Source organism: Hesperophylax consimilis, chromosome 15 (genome assembly GCF_061612785.1).
Source record: "Hesperophylax consimilis isolate HC1 chromosome 15, BYU_Hcon_1.0, whole genome shotgun sequence".
Lineage (NCBI taxonomy): Eukaryota > Metazoa > Arthropoda > Insecta > Trichoptera > Limnephilidae > Hesperophylax > Hesperophylax consimilis.
Genome location: NC_142850.1, coordinates 7,856,546 through 7,883,516, shown reverse-complemented (window position 1 = coordinate 7,883,516; position 26,971 = coordinate 7,856,546). Strand labels below are relative to the sequence as shown.

The following is a 26,971-nucleotide window of genomic DNA, read 5'->3' as shown; positions in this document are numbered from 1 at the left end:
CGTTGCAATATTTTTATAATACGTTTATTCTGTTTAGCGGGATGAACCAAAACCTTGTAGATCACAAGGCCGGGACACTGAATCAAATCAGCCTCCTAACTTGTATGGAAACCTCAAAAAAAAATATCTTTATTATTTTTTTAAAATTAACTCGATCATTTTTAAATGTTTTAACATTTTTTTTGCAGAATCTCATACAAGTTTGGAGGCTGCTTTGAATGAGTGTCCCGGCCTTGTGATCTAGGTTTTGGACAAACCGGGTCAATTCCCGAATGCGGCCGATGTAATAAAGTACCTTAGCGTTTGGTACCTCTAGGCAACGGCCGACATGTCCTGAAGGTTCTATGACGGCCTAGGTACTGTAGTACCTTTGCGCTTGGTACTATGTACTACAGTAGTACCGGGCACCGTCCGATTCAAGTAGTGGCGTGCCACTACAACTTTAATGCAGTAAGCATATCAAATGTTTCCATATTAATATTTTATATATGTATACAACCAATTGCTCGAGCGGTTCATACTTTTAAATGTACGATCTCAGTCCTTTGATCAATATTGCATTGTGTTTTTACATTTCATTGTGGATTACTAGGAAAATATAAATAGTATAAATGGCTTAGATCTGGTCACTAGGCAGTGATTTCAATCGCCAAACTTCTGAATACTGGTCTAAAAGTCAATTCAACCATTTTCAGAAATAATATTTTCGGTTGAGAGTATGTCTATAAAAGTAATTCGGATTTATTTTGAATTTAATTGTCATTAATATCTACTAACTGAAAATTATTATAATTACTAGTGTCATTTTCAAAATTGAAATTGTTGTGAAAAGAATTCAGAGTCAAAAGAATTCAAACTCTTTAATATAAAATTTTTGACCTGAAATGTGAATTTCTTTTTTTTCAATTTCTTAGGGTTAATTTTGTCAAGTAAAGTCGAATTTCGTGTTTTTTTAAAGTCTGCGCCTTTAAGCTAATAGGCAATTATCAATCCTACACTTATATAATATCCCGTGATTTTTCACAAGTCTACGCTAGTATTTTATTTTTGAAATAAAATGATTATCTACTGAATGATAAAAAGGAAGTGCTTTAAAATTAATTTTAAATAAGATTGTATGTAACAAAATGGTGATTTCTTTTTGTTATAATTAATTTATAATCTAACTTAAAGTTATGTGTTTTTTTCAAGAATAATTAACAATCAGCCATCAACCATCCCGACTAAATAAAAGTGTTATATAAAAGTAAAAATATCAAAATATTAATTTTAAAAATAAAAAAAAAATTTACCGAAATAAACGAGAAAAATAAAATGTGATAGCCTTCAACGAAATGGACCACGAGTGCCAGTAAAAGTTCCAAAAATGATGTCATTTACCACAAAGCTCACCCTCTTCCTGTCAGCCCTCGGAATTATACTACTATGCAGTAAGTACAATTGTATATTACATCACACCATCAAATCTCATCCTTTCATTTCCAAGTCAAAATTCTGTAAACATTTCAAAAAAATTAATTAACTTCTGGATAGCATTTTCAATGTTTTAAAACATCTGAGTTCTTTTCCAATTATCTGTGAATCTTTTCGAATGATTTATAAAAGTTTTTTCTGTTTTAATTGGTTTGTAATCTTAGGAAATCAATCATTGAAAACTTCCAAAGTAGATAATTGATTTTTGTAACGGGACATTCCTGATAGAATTCGATGGAAACGCTATTTATCTTTTCCTAGAAAATCTGTTTAAACTCGACCATTAAATTTGAAATTTTTTATCTATCTGTAAATTTGATTTCTTACGTTCCGGTTCCGTTTTCAGTTAACCTACCGTGCAATGTAGCCAATAAATACGACCAAAAAACATTTCACTGAATATAAATAGCTATTCTGAGAAAAACAAAAAATCTAATCATTTTTAAAAGTTTTTTCTTGTTTTGATTGGTTTGTAATCTTAGGAAATCAATTATTGATAACTTCCAAAGTAGAAAATTGATTTTGGTAAGGAAACTTTCCTAATAGAATTCGATGGAAACGCTATTTATCCTTTCCTCGAAGATTTGTTTAAACTCGAATTAATTTAATTTATTAAATTTAATTATTTGGAATTTTTTATCTGTCTATAAATTTGATTTCTTCCGTTCCGGTTACGTTTTCAGATAACCTGCCGTGCGTTAGCCAGTAGCCAAAAAATACGACTAAAAAATGATTTCTCTCAACATAAATAGCTATTCTGGGAAAAACACTTATATTAGATTATGTAGAATTTGTATCCACAAACATATATAAACACATTATCTGGTAAGACGTTATAAAAACATAATTTCGCAAGAAGTAAGTTATTGCGAAAATATTGGCGCAAGGCGAAGATTAAGCGTCTGCACACGACGGGTTAATGGTTCAGTAGATATTATTTTTTGAGATGTGAAGTCGTCGTGTTTATAAATAATTCAGTAGGTACGTATTTGAGAACCTGCTTACAAAACTTGTGATTAAAAAAGATATTTTGTTTTTGATGTAATAAAAGACAAAGTAAGAAATATTCATTTATTGGACGTGAGGTTTACTGTTCACAGAACTACAAGTTGATTTATTTCACAAACAAATAATATATTATTTTATGTTAGGATTGTATCTCGTTATAAAAACATGGGATACCCGATAATCTTGCGAAGAAAATATCATTACAGTAGGCTAGCAAAATTAGCCTAGTTAATAATCTTAAATTCATATTAAAATCATAAGTCATAATAAACCCTATTATAATAAAATCCCGTATTTTGTTCATAGATGACCGCAATTTTATAAACATTTGTATGACATGTACCTCCTCAGGAATCGTGCACAGTGAAATCGATAACTATATAATATTAGAATTTTATAATATTTGCCGAGCACGGTTGCGCTGTTGATAGCCAGCCCGATATTAATAATGCAATAAATAAGAAATCGATACACGCTGGTAACATTGGAGTTAATGTCAATCAATTGACGTTCCGGAAAGTCAACTTCATACAACTACGTAAAAATATGAATAAATTGACAATGTTGAATTAAAAAATTAACCTCAATATGAATTGGTAGTTCTCATTTACTTTTTTATAGATAAGTTCCGACTAGTCGGTAAAGCCGACTATCCGGCCACTATTGTAGTCGTCGATTAGTCGGCGACTAATCGGCAAAGAGCGCCGACTATCCGGCTTCTTACGTTGTATGTATTTCTCAATAATATGAATGCGGGAACTACATGAAATAAAAACCTTGATTATATATTATTTTTTTATTTTATAATCAGTCTTATACATTAAAAAATGAAAAGCAATCTTTCCTTTGGTAATCAGTTTTTAAAATTACTTGCTTGTAAAGAAAACATAATTATGACATTTATTGAACAAAATTAGTACTTATCCTAATTAACATAAAAAACAACATAATATCTTCTTATCTTCAATGAACATTTATAAGTATTTCTTATTATTAAAATAAAAAGTAGATTTTTTAAATTAACAAACTCAGTTATATGTATTAAAACAAGATTGTATGTACAAGATGCACAGTAATATATGTATATATTATATATATATATATATATATATATATATATATATATATATATATATATATATATATATATATATATATATATATCCAAAAATTCTAAACATGAACTGTTTGATAAAAACAAAAAAAAATGAAAAAAACATATTTCTTATAACCATACCTACATAATCTAATCAAATCAAAGTCACAATTGTGACAACCAAAAATATCATAATCTCCTTATATTTTTTATAACTTACTTATATTTTTTAATTAAGGGTGAATTATGATGTAAGAAGACTAAAGCTTCTGCTTCAAACCATAATCGGCTTAGCCGACTAGTCGGTCTTATTACAACCGACTAATCGGCTAGTCGGCTAGTCGGCGAAAGTCATAATCGGCACATCTCTACTTTTTTACACTAAAAAGGTAGTTGATGAGGTCTTTATTTACAACTTGTTATGTGAAAAAAATTATTTTCTCTAAATCCAAACTAATGTAGCGTGAAAGGCCTGAACGGATTCAACCCGCCGGGTATACGTCTTCTTTCAGTTCTAAAAGCTTCGTTAAAAGCTTCTTTTAAGCTAGTAGTTTTGCATAACGAACTACATTATTAAAAAGATGTGTATATTAATAGTTAACCGAAGCTTATCTTTTACTATGGAGGCCGATCTAAAATACGTCTATCGGCAGTCGGAACATATTTTATATATCGTTGACCGTGTTCGCAAATTTCGCCAACTGACCATAAGACGACAAATTTACTCAATATCGTATTGAAATAGGGATTTATAGATTGTCCGCTTTATAAACCTCCTTTTACCATGTAATATCGTTTGGGTGTATGTGTACGTAACGTTTCCTTTTTAATTGACACGGTGAAAATTTTTTTTTTTTAAATACTTTTTTCAATCTTAACATATACATACACCAGCCGCCACTCCTGTCAATATTACTTTGTTTATTGCTACAGACATTTTAAAAAACGCTTCCCTTTGACATAGATTATGACGTGATAAACTATAACTCCATGACACGAGCTTTATCTCTTTCGCCATTAAGCTTTGAAGTAAAATATCACGTCGTAAACAAATTTACTGTTTGGTTGGTGAGAATATACTGCTAAATAATCACAAACTGACGATATTTCAATATCACCTCCCAGCGGGGAAATATGCTGAATATGTCAATATTATACAATATACTTTATATTATGACTTTGGATTCACTCGAATATGAAAACACAAAGTCAGGCAGTAAATTTGAATCTTTTTCGGGGTTATCCGTAGTAAACAGGTAATTTATTTTGAGAGTGAAATCGTAGAAAATTCTGCACACTGTACAGAAAAAACTTTTACAATTCTTTTACATAGAACTATAATTGGAGGTGCTACCGCGTACGAATATTTAGTCGAAACATGTTTCACTTTGGAACGCGATAAGCGGTGCACGTAGACCGGAATCGGTAGTTTTAGTTTTAGGGTTGGGAGATTTGGAGGTCAAAAAGCGGAACTTATTTTTTCTCTTCATGTCTCATCTAAATATAATGAACGTGTTCAGAATTACATTAAAAATACCGAACAATAATTTAAAAAGCTTGGGTCACCGAATTTCAATATTTTTTTAAATTTTCTAACTTAATAAATACAGGTGTTTTTGAGATGATATTGTAAAAAAGGGAACAAATTTCTTATGTTATGCATGATTTCAGTTCCACTAATGTTTACAAGCAATCAAAAACCTAGAACGTACTTGCATATAAAGTTGAATAGCAGTTAAAAATACATTATTGTTGTAATAATTGTCCGAAGCCAGTAGGAAGATATCAATATGGCAGTTCGCTGCAGAAATTGGGTTGGGTAAGAAGACGATGTAGAGGAAGAGTAGGAAGTACCTGGCTATTCCGATCTGGTCCCAAAACCCCATTTTTGCCATTTCAACAAACGTATCGTTTCTGAACGATGGTCTTTCACTATAGTGATACTTAGAGTACCTATCTATTACTCCGACACACAAAATATATTGGATTATGGGTACCGCCGTCCTGGGAAACATTTATTAGGTAACCAACACTCCTGCCATAGGTCACGCCCAAGTGTTTGTTTCGTTTGGTGACTTATCAGGGGTGCCTGGGTTCGTGGGTAAGGTTTATCTAGGTCTTAGCGTTAAATGCATTTGCTCATCTGCTGCGTGGGCCAGATCGGGAGAAACTGGTCGAAGGAGACCCTTTAACCTCTCTAGCCAGACTCTCTTGACCCATCGCCTTGCACCGCAGTGGGAGGGATGAATTCATACATCCGTCACTCCTGGACACATGATGCCCAGATTCCTACCCACATACCGTTTTCCTTCACAGAACCTTCTCGTTTTTCCTTATGTCCTTAAAAATATCCCCCACAAAGCATCTCATGATGACACAGGCCCTGAGGGATTTTTTCAGGCCTTTCAGGACTCAGGCATCCTGTGTGGAGCAAATGTGAAAAAGTAGTTTTGTCTTTTGACATTTAGCGAGTATTACAAAGCTCCAAAGCACATGATGCAAATGATGCATAGAATTAAAAACAATTACACAGAATAAGACTAAGTCAACCAATAGCTTTTGATTTTAATCGCATTCAGATTCCTGATTTATTGTTACGAACTCAGTATAAAAATCAAATTCTTGAGTTGAAAGCTTAGTATTATTGTAATTAGTGAAATTTTGAAATTTATTGCTGCCACGTGGTTATATTGTCTAGAAAAACAGTATTATAGTTTTATATTTTCCGCTTAAATAATTGCTATTATTTTTTATGATAGTACCTTAAGGCGACATGAATTACCGCATTGCTTTTTTTTTGTTTTTTGTTTTTGGGGTGTTACAAAGCTGACGATGGAGCTAAGCTCAATAGTTCTTGGTATCCGCTAATTGACGGATACACCAGAGCTAAGCGAAGAAAACCACTATAAAAAAATTTATACTTTAATGTCAGCTCAGAGGGTTAAAGCTGGCAACACGGTATCACATCCTCATACATAAGCTCACATTTCACTACAACCTCAAATAACACATCTGCCCTGATGATGCACACTGCAATGCTGTCCAAAACGTTGACTAAAGAAGGAGTTAGCGCAACACGGCATAATACCCCAAAAACAAATAGCAAAAATACTTTTGGCCGTGAAAATCTTAAATCATATTTGTCATTGAATCTAGTTTCAGTAAACCATAAGAATAGAAGAAAAAGCCCAGCACACTGCAAATACTGCTACTGACTTTGACGGCCGGCATAGTCCAGTGGTAACGCATTGGACTGCCATTCCGAAGGTCGCGGGTTCGAACCCGGCGTGCGCAAATAAATTTTATTTGATTAATTTGTGTTATTTCACAATTAATTAATTAAAATAATATATAGTATATTTGCGGCACGTTCCAGAGTGGAAGATACTACCAGTATCGCCCTGGTGTAAGACCACCATTCAGAATTGAAACGTTGCTCCAAATGGCTTTAGCCGTGTTTAGTGACTAGATCTGAATAGCCAGGTACTTCCCCACCTTCCTCTTTCCCTTCCCCACTTAACTTCAGCCTCACAACATCCCCCAATTGGGGATGCCATAGTCTCACTGGCTCCAGACGGGAGCAGTTGGGACTCTTGTTAGGTATTCACTATAAAAAAATAAAAAAAAACACCCAAAAAAAAATAATTTGGCCGTTAAAATCTAAAATCATATTTACCGCATTGCTGTTCATCTTTACCATAACGAATACACAATGGCCCTTTGGATCAACGCGACATGTCCTAACTGTGCGTCTGAAAGCTATTATAATATTCTACCCCGGTCACCCCACTTCCTATTGAGGGGTGTGGTGTGGGGTAGTGGTAACCAGAAGTTACTGGGATCCCATATGTCGTAGCTGAATTATTCAGCTTATATCGAAGTATTTTAAGGCACGGTGTGTACTCTATATTAAGTAACTGATGATCACGACATTGCTGCAGGCTTATCAAGATATAAAGGAACAGCAAATAACCAAAGATCTACGCAATAGATACTTAAATATGTAAATTCATCGCTTGCTGTTTTATTTGCAAATTGTTGTTTATTGTTTCTTGACTAGCCTGTGTTGAGGTTAATAATAAAAACAACACAAAATAATATATTGTACTAGCTGACATGTTTACGGCGTTGTTGGGGGTTATCCTTAGGAGAGAATTTACTATTGCTAACTTGTCTGTAGGCCTTTTTAAGATATACAATTCCGTAGTACAACGTTAGCAATATAAAAGCCAGAAAATATATTTTAACGACTTCATTACAAAACACCTACTTTCCTATGCTTTCCATGAACATAATATGCATGCATTATATATATAAACCTTCCGGAAGAAATTCATCAAATTGTAGTGGAAATCCTATAAAAATCTGTTGAGTAGTTAAGAAGAACTAAGCACACAAACAGGCAGAAGCGGATTGCTATTTTTTTATACTTTTAAATGAAGAGCAATATTGTTAAATAATTTTAACAAGGCCCAGAGAATCCATCGAAAATTGAATAAATTAAAAATATTAAAAATCTTCTAACTATGCCTAACTGCTTAGCATGTCCCGAATCGACGGGAACTACATTTGTATGCCTAGTATGTAAAGGAGCATACCATCTTCTCTGCGGTGGAATCACAGAAACCGCTTATCGACGACTGACAATGGAACGGCGCACTCAAATTAAATGCAAGAAGTGCGCAACCGTAGCGGTTGGCACTTCTTCCCAGGCGCAGTCACCGGTTTACGATATCAGTTGTGATAAACCCATTGGATCGGAGAACAGCGAAATCCTGAAAAGTCAAAATGCAATCATCTTACAAAATAATAAAATACTGGATACAATAACCTTCATGAGCAAGCAGTATGAAGATATTCTCCTCCGCGTGCGGGAGTTAGAAGATAAAAATATGGTGTTAACAAAACAAAATTCCTCTTTAGAATCCCGAATTGACCTACTAGAAGGCCAGCTTGAAAATGTCGAAAGGTCGGCAAGAGCCAAAAATATAGAGGTGAAGGGAATACCCGAAATAAAGGGAGAAAGTTTGAAAAATATATTCCACAATATATGCCAAACCATTCAATCAAAAGTAAATACTTCAAACATTGAAGCGTCCTACAGGACACAAAAACACAAAAATGGACCTATTGTTTTTAAACTGACCTCGAATCGCGATCGAGAACAATTACTATCGGATATAAAAGCCTTCCACAAACAAGCATCCAGTCCCGAGGAGAAGCTCAACACTCTGAACTTAGGGATTGCCGGACCAAGCTCACCAGTCTACGTTGCGGAACACCTGACATTTCGTGCTAACCACTTGTGGTACCTGGCCCGCAAAGCTACAAAGGAAATTTTTTTAAAGTATTCGTGGATCAAATCAGGACAGATCTACGTACGTAGAAATATCGGAACACCTGCAATTCTTGTTTCTAATGCGGAGACACTGGCACTACTCTCACCAAATTCATCACAATTATAGTTCTAAAATTATCACGTGTAAAACTTTTATTGTATCGTATTATTATTTTTTTATTGTACTTGTTTTGAGGTATCACATATATTGTACTAGTGTCAGAATCAAGAATCCGGTAAAAGATACTATTCCTATTTTTATTGCTTTGAAACATCAACATTATTTTCTAACATTGCCAACAGTAAAAACTCTACATACAACTTGTTTTCTAAATTGCTCGCCAAGTTTTGTTCAGCTTCTAGTCTTCATCCAAAGTTTAGCTACCAACACCCTACACCAATTTAAAAAATGGAAGATAATATAAATAATATTTTAGACAATTTGTCGCAAATTCCATGTATCGAAACAAGTAGTTCTGTAGAAGTTCAAAAAACCCTCAATAAATCCAACCTAAAAATATTTTCCATGAATATCAGAAGCATGAACAAAAATTTCAATGAACTAATGATACTACTTACAGAACTTGACTCAGACTTTGACTTGATTATTCTGAGCGAATGCTGGATCAGAGATAACTATATTCCTAAAAACATAAAAAACTATAATCAATACAGTACTCAGAATAACCAATTACAAAATGATGGCGTTATTATGTACATAAAAAATCATATACAATACTCTATAAAGGAAATCACAATAACTCACTCAAATTGTCTTAAACTTGAAATAGAAAATAGCGTTACTGTTCTAACTATATACCGATCACCGAGCACTTCCAATATAACACCATTTTTAAACTCGCTTAATCAGTTTCTGGCATGTATTAGAGATCATGAAAATGTTCTACTTATTGGTGACCTAAATATTAATATTATAAATACAATGCATCCCCAAGCAAACGACTACATAAATTTATTAACTCTTCAAGGATTTATCCCAGCTATTACAGCCCCTACTCGTGTCTCAGAGTTATCCGCCAGTTGCATAGATAGACCACGTCTTTGTCAAATGTAAGCTAAATATCAAATCTCTCATATATCAGTGCACTGTGACAGATCACCACGCTACTATCACCTCCATTTCTCATAAAATTCAAAAATTACCAGCATCCACTATACAACTAAAGAAAATTTCTTATGACACTCTCTTCAAACTGGTTTCCAATGAAAACTGGTCAAATTTCTACAAAATTAGCGATCCAAACTTAGCGTGTGAATCTCTCATCAACATCCTACATAAGCATCTGAAAAATGCCACATCCCACACACACAACAATCAAAGTAGTCGTACAATTAAACTAAAACCTTGGATAACTACTGGTATTTTACACTGTATCCGCAAACGTGATAAACTTCATAAATATTGTAAAAATAACCCCACTGATTACGAATCTCTCTTATTTTATAAAAGATACAGAAATGCCTGTAAAAAAATAACCTGTACGGCCAGAGAAGATTATTATAGGAAACAGATAGAGGAAGCTGCGAATGATAATAAAAAAATCTGGAACATTGTCAAAGAAATATGCTACACCGACAAAATTACCACACCCATAAATAAAATAACCATCACAAATAAAACACTAAATGCAACCGAAAATTCAGAAACAATCGCAAATCACTTCAACCAATTCTTCTCTACAATCGGATCGGATCTAGCAAATAATATTTTAAAAAGAAATAGCAAGTGTGAAAATAATCTTGCAAATACTATCTTTCTCGATAATCTGAGTTATGACCCTTTCAATCTCACACTAACAACAGAACAAGAAATCACTGAAATCATCAATTCACTCAAAAATACACACTCCACGGGAGTTGACAATATATCCACTAAACTAATTAAACACCTTAAACCAATCATTGCTAAGCCCCTTGTATACATCACAAATCTAAGTTTTCGAACTGGCCTTTTCCCAAACACTCTAAAACATTCAACAATTATTCCTATCTTTAAATCAAGGGACAGATCAATCGTCAATAACTATAGACCAATATCTCTACTGAGTCCAATCTCTAAAATAATCGAAAAAACAGTAAAAAAAGGCTCTACAAGTTTCTCGAAGAAAATAAAATCCTGTCAAAAAACCAATACGGCTTCCGCAAAGGTCTTAGTGCATCAGATGCAATTGCAGCTTTTACTAAATTAATTTCTGATAACCTCGATAAAAGTCGCAAGCCCCTCGCTGTATTCTTGGATCTGGCTAAAGCCTTTGACACTGTATCTCACCGCATACTTTTGAAAAAACTCTCACAGATAGGAATAAAAGGTGTTCCTCTTAAATGGTTTGAGAGCTATCTAACAAATAGGTCCCAGTCAACTATTATTAACTCCGCTAAAGAGTATAGAAGTACAAGTTTGCCAATCACATATGGCGTGCCCCAAGGCAGTGTGTTGGGCCCACTTCTGTTTCTAATATACATTAACTCGTTATGCAATTTGGATACTGGTGGCACTATAATATCTTTTGCCGATGATACGGTTATCATATTTGCAGATGAAAATTTGAATTCAACATTTGAAAAAGCAAATCATGGTATAAATGAAATAAAACACTGGTTAGATTCCAACCTCCTCACTCTAAATATTGAGAAAACTAAATACTTACTTTTTTCCATACGCAAACCTAATCTCCCTCAAAACTATCATAAACTTACCATACATTCATGTTCACAGAACTTCAACATGGCTACATCACCTCACAAAAATTGTTCATGCGATAACCTTATAATATCAAACGAAATTAAGTACTTGGGGGTCATTATAGACAATCAACTGCGATGGGAGGCCCATATAAATTCTACAACAAAAAGGCTTCGCAAATTATGCTACATTTTCTACTCTCTCAGATCTATCCTTAACCTACAAATACTAAGATGTGTATACTTTGCACTTTTTCAATCAATTACTACATATGGTATAGTGGGATGGGGAGGTTGTGCAAAAACGATTCTTCATCCCATGGTTTTAATTCAAAAACTGTTACTAAGGATAATATTCAAATGTAAGCCAACAAACCCATCAGAACCACTTTTTAGAAAACTCAGAATATTAGATATTCGACAATTATATGTTAAGACCATTCTCATATACATACGGAAAAATGACTTGGTGAATAAAACACAACAAAAAATTAACACCCGTTACTCGTCACACCTAAAATGTAAAATTCCCCAAACGAAAACAGCTTTCGCCCAGCGGCAGTTTTCTTATATTGCTCCCAAAATATTCAACTCGCTGAGTATTGATATCAAAAAATCAAAAACTCACAATTTGTATGTCATAAGTGTTCAAAATTGGTTATTTATAAAGGGAAGGAACTTTTTCAAGGAATGCCTGCCATCATTAAATTAAGCTCATTTTCTTTATTAGTCATTTTTGTTTTTCATTCAATTCTGTAAAGAAAAAAGTTTAATAATTAATTAATTAATCTTTATTTTCATTATTTCAACAAGTTCATTTTCATAATTTCTACTTTATTTTCATTATTTTAACAAGTAAAGTAACCTATTTATTTGCTGATTGTGTTCATTTTATCTCATTAATATCAACAGTTTAAAATACGGTTGATGTACACTTGAGCAATCTACTGAACTGGGAACCAGTAAAAGTGTCACCTATTATACACATACATTGCATGTAAGAAAAAAAATACTTAGATTAACAAGTTATCAAATATTACATTTATATAATTATATAAACCTATGTATATAAATTTCGACTACCATAATACGGGCGTGTGTCTAGTGTGGTAGTCGAAAAGCATGTAAAAACTGTACACATTAATATTTCATGAATAAAGAAAAAAAAATAAAATGTTTTTTTTACAAATTATGGGTACCCACTACGCTGAAGGAAACGAATTCTTATAATGTAGTTAACATGTAGGGTGACCATGTGTTGATATTTTATTGGTAATACCTTATTGTGCCATTAATTTAAAATTAACAAAGATGAAAAGAATTAAAAATTAATAAAATGTGCGATTATATTGAAAAAGGACAATATCATATAAAAATTATAAAATATAAAAATAGTTTAAATAATATTTTAAATAAAATTTGTTATTAAAATTTAAATTATTATATGTATACATATAAATGTATAATTATAAGCAATCATTATTCGCCTGAAATATCAATGCAATTTGAAAATATCTCCCGAGTAAAAATAAATGCCGCCAGCGGGAATTGAACCCGTGCCTTCTGATGGAAGTTAATTATTTCTTATCCTTTATGCTATGCATAAAACCTTGTTTTTTAAACATTAGTGTATCATTAAAAAAATTATGTATATATATATATTAAATTTTTAGTATCCATTATATTATATAATGTACTAAATTAATGAGTAAAACCTGAAATTTTAAAATATAATTATTGAAGACGAAAAACGAAAATTTGAAACAGAAAAATCAGAAAAAGATACGGTTGTATCTAGGATTTGAACCCAGGATCCTGTACCCCGGCAAGGCGAGGGTCCTAGAAGCGACCGTATCTTTTTCTGATTTTTTTTTCAAATTTTCGTTTAAGAATCTATAATATTTTCTTCAGTAACTAAATCAATAATTGCGACTCTTACGACAGTTACGTTTTTTTTATCTGTTCTGTTTCATGTTTTCTATAGATTTATGGTTACAAGGATTAAAAAACTTTTCTGTTAATGCGTTTCGTGCCACGAGTCGACATTAATTATTTTTCTTGGCCGTCCGATATCTCCCTCGTATCCACTTGACTTGACACATATTTTCTCACCCTCTTCTCGCGGTCAATCCGCTCTTCGACACCAAGCTATTTATACGTCCTTTTAGATTATTCGTTGAGTTAATCATTCGTTTTATCATTCGGACTTGCATCTTTTTACTATATTTCTATTGGGATTTCTAGCTATCCCTTGTGTATTACGTTTATACTTCCCCTGCCATTTATGTACCTCACTGACATTCATTAGAACTTCATTGTGGTCTACTAGATCATCTTTCTTTGATAATATGTTTTTAGCAACTTCTGCATTCGGTCCTCCATTCGCTGACATTTCCACTTTTACCCACTATCAATGTCCTTAACAGCTATATCTCTCGTCGACATTCTTTCCATGTACCCAATCTTCATAATGTCCAATGGACTTATGTTACAATATAGGAAATACTAAACCAGGTCCTTAAGGGCTGATGTGCGTAAACAGCCGTTGCATTCGAGTTAGTCGATATCGATAGAAATAGCATGCACAAAATTTTCGTTTTTTTTTCATGTAGTAGTTTTTTTTTATTGTTATTTGTTTAAATTGGATGGTGTAATTTGAATTCGCCATGCTAGGGTCAAATGAAGGTTTTTTTCAACTTGAAGGAGATTATCAAATATTGTCAGGTTTTTTATAACCCGGGAATGTTTGTATTTCCTAAAAAATAAAGATCAACATCAAACTGTCAAGACTTGTTTTTCATAACTAAACTTTAGGTCATTCAAAGTATAGAAAGACGTAATGGAGAAAACGAGTAATAGAATTTATAATTTTTTACCTACACCCCGTGTTTATTAGGCCCTCAAAAATATACCCTCTCGACTAGGTATGTCGTAGTCCCACTGTGGAGTGTTAGAATGTTATTTTTCTACGAACATATAATAAATGTGTTCTTACCCAACATAAAAATAATTAGGTTTTAATTCGAAATTTTTCTTTCAGGTAGTGCATCCGCCCTCGAGATCCAGGTGATCAATATACCAGCCGTTGCGGACACGAGACAGCCCACCCGTCTCTTTTGCTCCTATGACACATCGCCTCTAGGCCTATACTCGGTCAAATGGTACGTGGACGACCGCGAGTTCTTCCGATATGTGCCTTCACATCAAGTAAGTTCAGCATTTTCGTATTATTATTAATATATGTGTATATTTATATTTTTCCATACTCATACCGCGAAATCACAAAAATCAAAAAAACTTTGTTGACAAATACAAAAAAAATCTGGAATATATATATTTTTTGGTTTTTAAAACTTTCGTACAGCACAATATTTTTATAATGAAATTATTATTTTTTCCCACCCTGTCAGCTGTTCTATTTAAGATTTGAAAGTGGCCATTGTAAAGATTGCCATTTTGCTATCCAAACCCGTACATTGCTCGATAATGATTAAACGTGATAATTTTAATTTTATTTGTAAATGGAAGTGCTTTGCTTATTTTTTTTTCTGGTTTGTCTGAGGATTGATCCTTCTTCCCCAATTAATAGAGTCAACCGCCCTAACCACTGAGCCAAATCTCGATTGGGTAGGACCGACATTCATTTCGTATATTAACTGCTATAACATGATCTAATTTCATAGAAATGCGTTTATATGCGTGATTGCCACCAAAAGTTGATAGAATGCATAATCATCAACAACAAGTCTGTTTGCAGAGTTTCAGCATAATCAGATGTCTGAAAGTGGGTTAATTTCAACTTCCAAGATTTGCATTAATTAACAAAAGTGAAATTCAAAATATTACAAATTGAGCGAAACTTATCGGTAGGAATCTGTGTAAGTCACAAAAGTTTGTCTTCCGATTTCTAATACTAATTAAGTTGTACACAACTGTCAACTTTAAATGGATTTGCTCATTTTACAATTATAACTGTCAAAGAAAATTCAGAAAGCCTCGCTATTTATTATTCTCAGAAAAGCCTTAATATTTGTAAGTGTCTATTAATTATAAATACATCACTTAAGGCGCTTTTCAAAGTTCTGAAACAACTTATATTTATAGAACCTTTACCACAAATTTACTTTGTAAACCATTAAAATATAACAATAAGTCGAAACAACCCAACGTTAAGAAAAATAAGTGTTTACGAAACAATTGTAGCTGATAAGTTTTCGGAAAAAGGATCTAAATATTTCGTTGAAGAACGAAAAGATAATATAATGTTTTACAATAGAATAAATCCGATTTCAATCTTATAGAAACACATGTTTTTTTTAAATAAATGTGCAGTTGTGATTGCTTTAATTTTTTTTAAATGCGTAATAGAAACTGATATTATGGTAATAAAACAAAACAGTGAAAAAAAAAATTGTAATAAAATGTTGAATAAAACAGAATAGTAAAAAACAGCAGATAATAAAATGATGGATACAATAAAACAGTGACAAAACTAATGGTAATAAAATGATGGATTAAACAGGACAGTGACAAAAGAGATGATAATAAATGATAGATAAACCAGAATAGTGAAAAAACAGAAGATACAAAACTGATAATATTATAGGTTAGATATGGTTGGATTAGAACGTAAGGAAGATTTAGCGTGATTTAGATTTGTGTATTTTTTTCTTCAATGGCCTCTTTTGTCATGGAATTTCATCAAATACATTAGTGTTGCTAATATCTGTTCCTCTTCCAGCCCAGCCCGTTCCTGGTGTTCCCCTTGCACGAGTTCGACATCCAGGAGCCAGAACTAGACCAGTGCGACAATCACCGCTGCGGCGTCAACCTGGCCATGAAGTCCGTCAATGCCTCGGGCACATACTCCTGCGAGGTGTCCACCGAGACGCCCTTCAGATATATCCGCGAGGCGAGGAATGTATCAGTCATGAGTGAGTATCATTCTGCTATCTATCTCTTCTGGTGTTCTCCCTGCATGAGTTAAAAATTCAGGAGCCGGAACTGGACCATGGCGACAATCACGCTGAGATGTCAACGTGGCAATGATACTCGATAAAAATAAGGAAGCAATAAGACGAGACAATACCCTAAAATAAAGCCAGAATCTTTACAACGTAAGTGAAGCAGCTGTGCACAAAAATATCCGGCGCGCGGTTCTGGTGTATAGGACAGACCTGCGGTGAATTTGCCCTATCAAATCTCTAAAATAAAATGGAAAACGATATAATTGATGAAATCATGTAAAAACAATATTCGGCACGGGTTCCGGCGTAATGGACGGACATATGGTTGACTTTGCTCTAGCAAGCCTATAGTGTCGATCTTTCCATGCGGTCTTTTTTAATTATGATGAACGTATTACTTAAATCTCAAATGATTCTAGAGGATGCCTCGAAAAGTTACGAAAAACAAAATGTTGTTCTTACCACTAATTTTATAGTTGAATAAAATTTTATAAAATTATCAAGCCGCTGTACATAAAATATTGTAATGTACTGGTTTTATTGATTTTAAATATAAATATCTTAGATCCGTAGGTATCCCTCTAGAAATATTTGAGATTTTAGTAATACGTTCATCAGAAATAATTAAAATGTGAGCGTCGAGCAAACCCCCGTTAGTAGAGTCTTAAGTCGCCTTAAGTAAATACATTACCATCCGCTGTGCAAGAAATTAAGTTTGAAAACGATAGGCAGCCATCTTGTTCGCCCGTATTCGGGCTTTTATGCAAGCGGGAATGGTCAACCCCATAGATAATATTATAAACAGGGGAGTTACGGCAAGGAAGCGTGTTAACTATCGCCGAGCTACGACTATGAAATATGATACACAATATACACATAGAAGGGATTGAGAATGTACAAAATCATTTTCTATCATACCTTGATTTTTGGGGCTATCGTCTTCAAATGAGTCACAGGAGTCAACTGCATTTACAGGATTTTGTTACTGAAAAGTCGTAGAAATTCAGCATATGTGATATTTTTACCAAAAATAGTTATCTTTATGATAGAATGCCAGGAAATACTTCAAAAATCCAATTGAGATTACATATCAGATAAACCTGACAAAACTACATACTAAACATCTCTTAATGCAACACACTCATAAGAAAACACATTCATTTACCAAACTGCAAACATGTTTAACACTTTACACTGCGAGTTCGACCTATTTAATACGGCACCTTACATTTTCAAACAAAAAATCAACAAAATAACATTCACACAATACATATTAATCAACACAGACTAGATCCATCCATTTATCCCTTTCCTTTTTTCTTTAACTCCTTTGTCTTGTAAATTCACAAAAAATTAAGATAAATTCGTGAAAATCTCTTATTCGTCAAATAATTATAATTAATTTCACTACATATTGTAAAATACTGGACCAGTTAGTATCCAAAAAAAGCATTTTTACAAGTATAAACAAACCCGGTTTGCCTCTGCACGTACCTAGATGGAACAATGTTGGTGTGCAATTGCTTGATGTACTAGTAATAATTCATTGCCCATCTCTCTTGTTTCTTTTAATTGCACATAAAAATCTATCGACGACTCTGGTGCCCTGTGAGAAGTCGATGGAAATGATTTTAAAATAAATCCCGGAACGCGTCAGAAAATTAGTTAATTAATTGATCAATTCTGACAATTTCATGCAAGACAAATTACCAGTGAATTCGATGTCACTAGCGTGCGGTCCACCAAGGCATCCTGTATCATAGCGTGCGGTCTTCCAGGATATTACACCATGGCGTGCGGTAAATCTGGAAATATGGCGCACTAAGGTCATTCTAGCATTGTGTATTAAATGAAAACGGCTCTAGATAAATACATTTTTTCTTTTATTGTTAAAATTTGCAATAATGATTATCATCATTATGTAGAATGTTACCCACAATCTACTTTCTTATGTTTAGTTACCGAAATTCACCAAGTCATCAATATTTACTTTAAAAATACCTGGAATAACTAAGAGCCATTTAAAATTTATTACCTGCTTCATATTTAGCCTGTTGTCGGCTAATTACTCGACCGGAAAGAACAAAGTGGTGAGAATCCAACTAACTAAACATCACGCCGTTTCTCCGCAGGGGAAGGCAGAGAGGACGGACCGAAAACAACTCGGTCTTGGCACACACTATTTGGCACAATTTCATACTCTTCTATTATTCTGACTCTTGACATGGCTAAATGGAGTATGCGGTTCACTTCCTCGGGCTTCCTCGACTTTTTAAACATTCATGTTTCCGACATATATTCTCCTTACACTCCCATCTTCGTTCATTCATTCTACGTGCCCAAACAATTTAATCCTCATTTTTTAATCTTACCCATTACGTGTATTAACATCAGTCACGAATTCTTCACGAATCTCCACATTAATAATATGGACTGCAAGCTTCGCCTCTTTGGACAATTTTTTGCTAGCGCCACTGCGTTCAGACCTCAATACGAGTCACCTGTATTTACCCTTCTTTCAATATCTCTGTCAGCCATCCATCTCTCGTAAATATACTTCTCAAAATCTACACCTTTAAAATCAATAAATTTGTGGGCAGGTGGCTGAAAAAAAAAAATTTTCATTAAATTTCTACCAGAAGTCATTACGATAATTCTTTCTTTTGGTTCGAATAGAAGGGAATTTCTTCTTCATATATCAGATTATGTAAATATCCCTTCGAATGAACAGTGTACGTTTAGAGTATGACAGTGGTTTGTAATGTGACTTGGAATGGACTTACGAATGTAAATAGTTAAAGGAATCAAACATACTAAATATGTACTAAATTCAAAACAACCGAGGTTTGACAATATTACTAGCAGAGTAATCGTCGGAGTGATATATGTAGATTAACTTCATGGAAAGATATGTTTGCCAATATTGAAGCCTCAAAAGAAATTCACATGTAATTTAAAAAACATAAATATAATCGATACACTGAGCAATTAAGTTTTTGGTGAATCGACCACCAAAGACATAAGTTCTGAACCAATCAAGAGGTTTATTAACAATACCTATAGAAAAGAGTTTTTTTAGAAGTAAACCATCGGGTACGGTGTCAAATGCCTTAGACAAGTCTAAAAAGACAGCCATGGCTTTTTTGCCAACATCTAGAGTTTCTAAGACTGAGGTAATCATTTTTAATGCTGCATCTCTGACGTTAAGATATAATATAGACGCACTGTAGAAATCACAAATAGGCAAGCAAAAAGTAAGTCAATTGTAGCGCTTCCAATTTCGTAATTTTAGTATTAAACTGTAATAATTTTGGCTAATTTATATAGCGCCGTTTTCGCGAGAAATCACCTCAAGGGCGCTGTACAAATATATTTCTTAAATAGTTAATACTAGAACTACTGACTTATCTCTAAGACTTATATCTAGTGACTTACGACTAAGGCCTATAACTACTATCTTAACGACATATATACGAGTATTTAAATATTTAGCAACTTACAACTAACATTAATATTAACAATCTAATCTTACTAACGTCAGAAGAAGAAGCAAGTTCCATTATATTAGGGTTTTTTATTATTAGCTGGATATATATGTTAAATGAATGAATAAAATCAATCGTCAATCTTAAACGCATTTAGATGATTCATCTGCCAACAATTAAACCGATTGACTTGTTATGTTCCCGCTGATATTGTCCATTTTCCATTGGTAGGCAAGTCAATAGAAAAATTGAATGAACGGAATCGCTAGATAGTATAACAATTACAGTATAAAAAAAAGAAGAAAAAAAAAGAAATATTTGGATAGAATGACGGATTTATGGAAATGAGTGTCTGAAAAAGTGAGTTTTTAGTTTGGCGTAAGGTCGTGTGTTACCTCCAAGTAAATTGCCTTAAAAAGTGCCAAAATGCCTTCATGTGTAATGAGAGTGTTTTGATTACACTGGTAAAATTCTAGTAATTAAATTTCATTTGTAAATACACGTAAATTACTTATTGTTGATTTAATTTAAAAAAAGTTACCCCTAAACCCCTAGGAACCGAACCACATCGTTTGCAGTGTCGATAAATGGTGCTCACGCACAGTATAAAGCACTACAAGTGCAGTGATGACCCGAATACATTCAATCGGATATTAAATCTACTAAATTAGTTAAAGACAAAATAAACATTTCACTATTTTAAAAACGTTGTTTGTCTGCGTGTCAGCTTTAAGAAAAACATATTTGAATTTATTTAAGTTTCTTGTTGCCCCTACAGGTTTTTAAAGCGTTCAACTAAGTTAGACTATGTTACGTAATAATTCAATAAATCAAATTAAAACATTATATACATTTAAAAAAATACATCTTCCATTTTATCTTGTATTTTGAGCATAATGTCATATTTTTATTGTTCACGTAAAACATCGCTCTTAACCCCATAATCTCCATGATTGGCCTTTATAAAAATGGTTAGATCGTATCTGCTTAATTCGGGATCCCTAACTATAATTACATTGCCTATTCGACGTCAAATTGCCTAATTCTCCGAATCTTTTTACAGCGTATCTTAGATTTCATTCGTAGTTTTTCTAGTTTGTGTAGTTAAGCGTTTTTTACAGTAGTTTTATTGCAATCGGTAAGTACAAAACTCCCTCTCCGTGAACATTAAAGAAAAAAAGGTTTCTGTATTTTTTTTTGAAGCAATTGTTTGGACACTTTTTGGTAACTTGTAAAACACCAGCCTACTGGAAGTAATTTGCAATAAAATCAAATTGCATCACCATAAATATTATGTAGAAATTTATGTACAAAAGTGAAATTATTCGTACTAGCCTTATGCAAAAATATTTGGTACCTACATAATACAATTTATTTGTTACCTTCATGATGCAATTTATTTGGTACCTACATAATACAATTTATTTGGAACCTTCATAATACAATTTATTTGGTAGCTACATAATGCAAATTATTTGGGAGCAAAATGATACACTTTATTTGGTAGCTACATAATACAATTTATTTTGTACCTACATATCAGTTTCGTGACAAGCCACTTTTTCAAGGTTAATAAAATTTCGAATAAACACCACAACTCACAGGTTTCTTATATTAATATAGATTATTTATAAACAATATTTTCTTTCCTTAGCTCTCCCCCAAGAGAAGCCGAGGATAGAAGGAATGAGGTCGACCTACGACATAGGGGAGGATCTGAACGTCAAGTGCACTTCTGCACCGTCCATTCCTCCTGCGACCCTGACGTTCTTTGTCAACGGAATGGAGGTAAATTTAAGAAATACTTGTAATTGATTTGCGTACTTTCTGATATCTTTTCCATTTATTCACTCTCCGATTTCCACATTTCTTCCTGTAACGATTTCAATCACTCTTCCAGACAGCTCAAGTTCTTCTTCTTTCCAGATCCACCACTCCTACACCTCAGTCTGGATATATGAGAATAACAACGAATTTACTACCACCGCGGACCTGACTATGAACATCCTCCGCAAACACTTCATGGGGGCGCTGCTCAGGGTCAAGTGCGTTGGCACCCTCGCCGATGTGCCCGCCACTGCCCTTGTGGCAGAGGTCACAGCTATGCTGCCAGTTCCACAGACCCTACACATTCAGAAACTGGAGTGGCCTAGTGCTTCGGGTGAGTTGCATGGACTTATTTAGTTATTGTTTTTGTTAATTGTCGGCGGTGCTTTTTGATTGTATGGATGAAACGATTAACGTTTAAAACAATGTATTCACTCTCAATTAGTTTCATAAACATCGTAAATTCTAAGTACAAAAAGTTTATCTAATCGCTTCTGGTGTCAATCTACCCGTTTGCAGAGCAATTGTGTACTATTATGGAGAGATTGACAAATATTTCGACGTCATACTATTCAAAGGAGTTAAAGGCGAGTTGAGAAATAAATAATCCATTTTGACTTGTCAAAAATATTCTACCATGAAAAGGCTCTATGAATTGGAGTTAGACAGTGAAAATTGCAAGAAGTTAAGTTCACTGGATAAACCTGGTTGAGAAAAGTCAGGTGTAAAACGATCTAAACCTAACTCAGCTGAACCTTATTTGGTTTTAAAATCGATTTGTCCATGCAATTTAAGAGTACACTGTGAGCTCCTGTTATATTACTAATTTGTCAGCAATGGAATAGTGTTGAGGCAACGATTAATCCTAAGTCTTCCGTTTCCAAAAATAAAACCCCAAGTACGAGTTCATTACCTTTGTACAGTTCAATTTGAATTAGTAAATTAACAAGAATTTTATTTATCTCGTCAATTTATTTTCATGCTAGACTTAAAGTAATTCGTTCGAATTGCTTGCTTGGTGGTTTATTTATAATTGGACATAAAAAGACAAAACAAAGATTTATAAAAAAAGTTGTACCAATTTTCATGGATTAGCTTTGATCCGATGTCTACACAAAATTGTATACATTAATCTATTCGGGTCAGTAGAAATTCTACCCAATTAAATGTGTCGTGTTTTTGTAAAAATAACAATTTGCTTCCCACCATTGTTTGTAAGAGTAGTTTTATTTTACTCAGAGAATTTTTCTCCTCTTCTAAATCTTCAACTTTTTTCAATGTGTAATACGACCAAGAAATTTTATACAATGTTTATCAACCCCTCTCCTTTTATTTATTATTTCAATTACGTATTATTTTTCAAAATTTAAAGAGAGGATTTTCCTCAATCAATTTTTTTTCCAATTGGCTTTTTTACAAAATTATTTTTATTTTTTCAGGCAATAAAACTATTTCTGCTCACCTCCTCGTGTCTGCAATCTGTTTATGGATAAGTTACATGAAATATCGATAAATCGTAAAGAATTTATAATATCTGTTAGCAATAAATTTCTATCCACTTACAAATAGGTAGCTTAATGTAAATATAAGAAAAGTATTAAAAAATAAACAATAATCATTTTATTGTTGCTGTCAATTTAAGATTTTTTTTTAAATTCGACTTTTTTTCAAATATTTGAAGCTGTTCTATTTGCATAACAGTGGTTTCAAAATTTATCAAAATTAATATAAATAAAAATTTAGTCTGCAAAGTATTTAAGGATGTCTTATGGAATACCTAAAAATAAGTTGTGAAAATGAATGTGATAAAATTAATAAAATATTTTAACAAAAATCAAAATGGTTTCATTAAAATATGAATAATTTTTATATATGAATGCATTTTAGCGCTTTGCTTTCTATTTGATTAATAGCTTTCAAGATTGCTAATATTTTTTAAAATTTAGATAGCTTTTTCACAATACTTATTTCTCATTAGCAGTATTCCTTTCGTAATGATAATTTTTATATTCGCAAAATCAATTCAAAATACCTATATGCCTTTTAGTAGCACAATGAACATGCTTTTAAACTTTGAATAAAATTTAAACCAATATTAATTTTGAAATATGTAGAATTTTGACTTCTGGGTAAAAATTCTCAAACCCATTTTTGAAATACAGGGTTTTCCAATAAGAGGTGTTATTTTATTTTAGAGGTGTTGTTGATGATCGGCCGCCTTGAGTTTTTGTGTTAACTGAACTTTATCAGCCAAGACACAAATCTTTATGCAAAATACGGTGTAATGACGTTTGTGGAATGCCTAATTCCAAAGAACGACGAGGAATGGACAAACCTGGGTTTTCTTCAACACTTTCGGATACAGCAGCAATATTCTCGGCTGTTCTTGAGCGACGTGCACGGGTTTTATTTTTCACATCACTAAGTTGTCCCAACAGCTCGAATTTTTCCACTAATTTCTGTATTGCGGTCCGACAAGGTGCTTCACGACGACCCAAAAATGTTCGAGTTTTACAAACCGTCCCTGCCAAATTTTCCCCATTTTTATAGTGAATTTCAATAATTTCAATGCGTTCTTGAAGCGTGTATAGTTCCATTTTTATTAATCGCGTAGTTTTTAATTGTCAAATGTCAAAAATGACAGCTTCAAAGTAACATCTACCGAAAAAGCGGGCTATTCAAAATAACACCTCTTATTGGAAAACCCAATCGTTCAAAAAATACCTGCTCTAGATACATTTACCACATCCTTTAAAAAACACTCCTCATTGTTTGCCAAACAACGAAGTGTAAGGTATGTTTGTTAAAATAAATGCGTTTTTTTCATATTTAAACGTACTCTTAAATGATTCTTAGTTTTACTTCTGCACATGCGTAGATACATATTAATAATTATTATTACAATTATGACTTGTGAATTACTTTTTATACTTTATTGTGCGTCTTTACGCATTATCTGATGATGATATCTTCAACATTTTCTTGCACCTAGTATTTCGTACCATATTTTAACTTCATGATTAACGTTTAAAGATACCCAACATTGATCAGATCATATATCAGAAATATATTGGAAGGTTGAAAAGGTTCGAAATAACGAGGTACATAATTCAAGTTCAAGACATCTAAATATTTTCTTTTCATTTTCAAAACATTTACTCGAGTGCAGAGTGTGATAATATTACAAAGGCTGCTCCAAATAAACCGTTTAGGATGCGACCAATACTCGAACTTGGTATCTTCCCCTACCCGGGAAGATGCATTTACGTGTTGTGCTACCATGACATTACATGAAAGTCTAACGAAGAGATTTTGAATATAAGTTATAAAATGTTATTTTGGCATAAAAGTTATGTAACTACATCGCTTAGAAGGGGAATAATGTATTTAAAAAATATATTGAAATAAGATTAAAAGATCGTTCAGTAAATAAAGTAAAGAATAACAGAATACGGATGGTGAAAGACGTGCTTTTAAAATTTCATTATAATCTAGTAACATTACTGTTTTAAAGACTGTACAGTTTAGGATTGTTATAAACGGATGTGGCGCCCTCTGTTATTTAAAAAAAACTTTGAAGTTTTCAAACCGTCGCAGCGGGTTTTATCTGTTAGTTTTAGTTAATATTTGTGAGGCGTTACATATAATACATATTCATGGCGGTCTTACATAATACCGATACGTAGGTTCAGTAACAATGGTTATTTAAATTGTGTAATTTATTTTGATGATCAACAATCGTATTAAAAAATAAATTATGAAGTCTAATTTCTTTCATTCGAAACTATTTTCGAAAGAATTTGTTAAACTGTCTTAAATTTTGCAACAAACCTGTCAGTTAGCCAAACCCTAAGCCGAAGAATGTCTCCACCAATCAAAGCTAGTGTCATTTCACAAACCATAATTCGCACGTATTTGCCAAATTAGGAGATGTCCATAGACATATGAATATTAGTAGACCTGCCCTAAGTGATTAAAAGCGTATTATCCCCACTCCCCATACCGGTTCCATTGGAGCCGGCTGTGCTCGCGTATGGCCTCAAGTGAAATTTGAAAACGTGACGTCATCATTCTTGTGCGAACTATGGTCGAGGCATTATCGGTTCATTTTACGAAATAACACGGCAAAATGTTGACTTGTGCTATGAAAACTTGTAAAAATAGATGTGAAAAAGAGAATAAACCCAATTGTCGTATTACATTCCATATATAAGCATTATTTTACTTTATTTTAAGCATATTCACATCGTATAATATGGATCAGTTGTAGAAACATAATATACTATCACATCGAGAAACGTCTGGACGCGAAACACAAAGCTGGTTGGTTGCAGGGAAGTAAATTATGAACATTTATAAAAGTGTCTTAACTAAATACTTAAACGAAATATTCGACTCTGAAAATAGAACCGAATTTTTTTTCCGAATTTGGACTTCGCAAATTTGTTCATAAAGTGGCGAGTAATTTGCGCTCCCATGTAAAAATGTCTTTTCATTCAAAAGCAGATTTTACTTTTAAGAAGTAAATGGTGGTATTATAATGCGAGATGCCTATTTACTGTCAGATTGATTTATTGACGAATCACAGTCAGCTTCACCCCCTTCGTTCTTCAACAGTTGATTTTACCCCTCGCCATTATCTTCTCGTCTATTAATTCCCATGTCTGTGGAGATGTCCTATTAGACGCAAGCATAATAATAACTGTTCATCGCTTTTAAGCCGATATTAAGCAAAACTTGCTAGCTTGTACATTTACCATTTTCGTAAATTTGCTTAATTTTAACACAAAAAGATTGACTAAGCAGTTGTTGCTTGTAATTAATATAATATATATAGATAGACTTGGAATGTACGGGTTTTAAGTAATTTCTAATGGATTTTTTTCTAATATTTATGGGTAACTTTTTCATCTATCGATGAAGAAGAAATATTTTATCTTTCCTATTGAAAAAATAACTTCTATAAATACTACTTTTGAGAAACATTTTAATTTAAAATTGAACTTCTAAGATATGTGGCGCTTCGTTCATTGATTTAGTCGCAGTACAAATCTCAGAGATACCCTTGAAATAT

The 26,971-nt window shown here is 33.0% G+C and overlaps 1 protein-coding gene across 2 annotated transcripts in view; it reads left to right on the top strand.

Annotated features, from left to right (window-relative positions):
- LOC149417269 (uncharacterized) overlaps nucleotides 1-23,521 on the top strand; it is a 62,716-nt gene extending 39,195 nt beyond the window's left edge. For both annotated transcript variants that reach the window (XM_089639968.1, XM_089639967.1), the window contains exons 2-7: nucleotides 1,192-1,430; nucleotides 14,659-14,825; nucleotides 16,360-16,552; nucleotides 21,725-21,858; nucleotides 21,997-22,231; nucleotides 23,337-23,521. In XM_089639968.1, coding sequence (XP_089496094.1) covers nucleotides 1,367-1,430; nucleotides 14,659-14,825; nucleotides 16,360-16,552; nucleotides 21,725-21,858; nucleotides 21,997-22,231; nucleotides 23,337-23,410 — 867 coding nt within the window. In that variant the 5' untranslated portion in view covers nucleotides 1,192-1,366 and the 3' untranslated portion in view covers nucleotides 23,411-23,521. The remainder of the gene's footprint in view (nucleotides 1-1,191; nucleotides 1,431-14,658; nucleotides 14,826-16,359; nucleotides 16,553-21,724; nucleotides 21,859-21,996; nucleotides 22,232-23,336) is intronic.
- The last annotated feature ends 3,450 nt before the right edge of the window (nucleotides 23,522-26,971 follow it).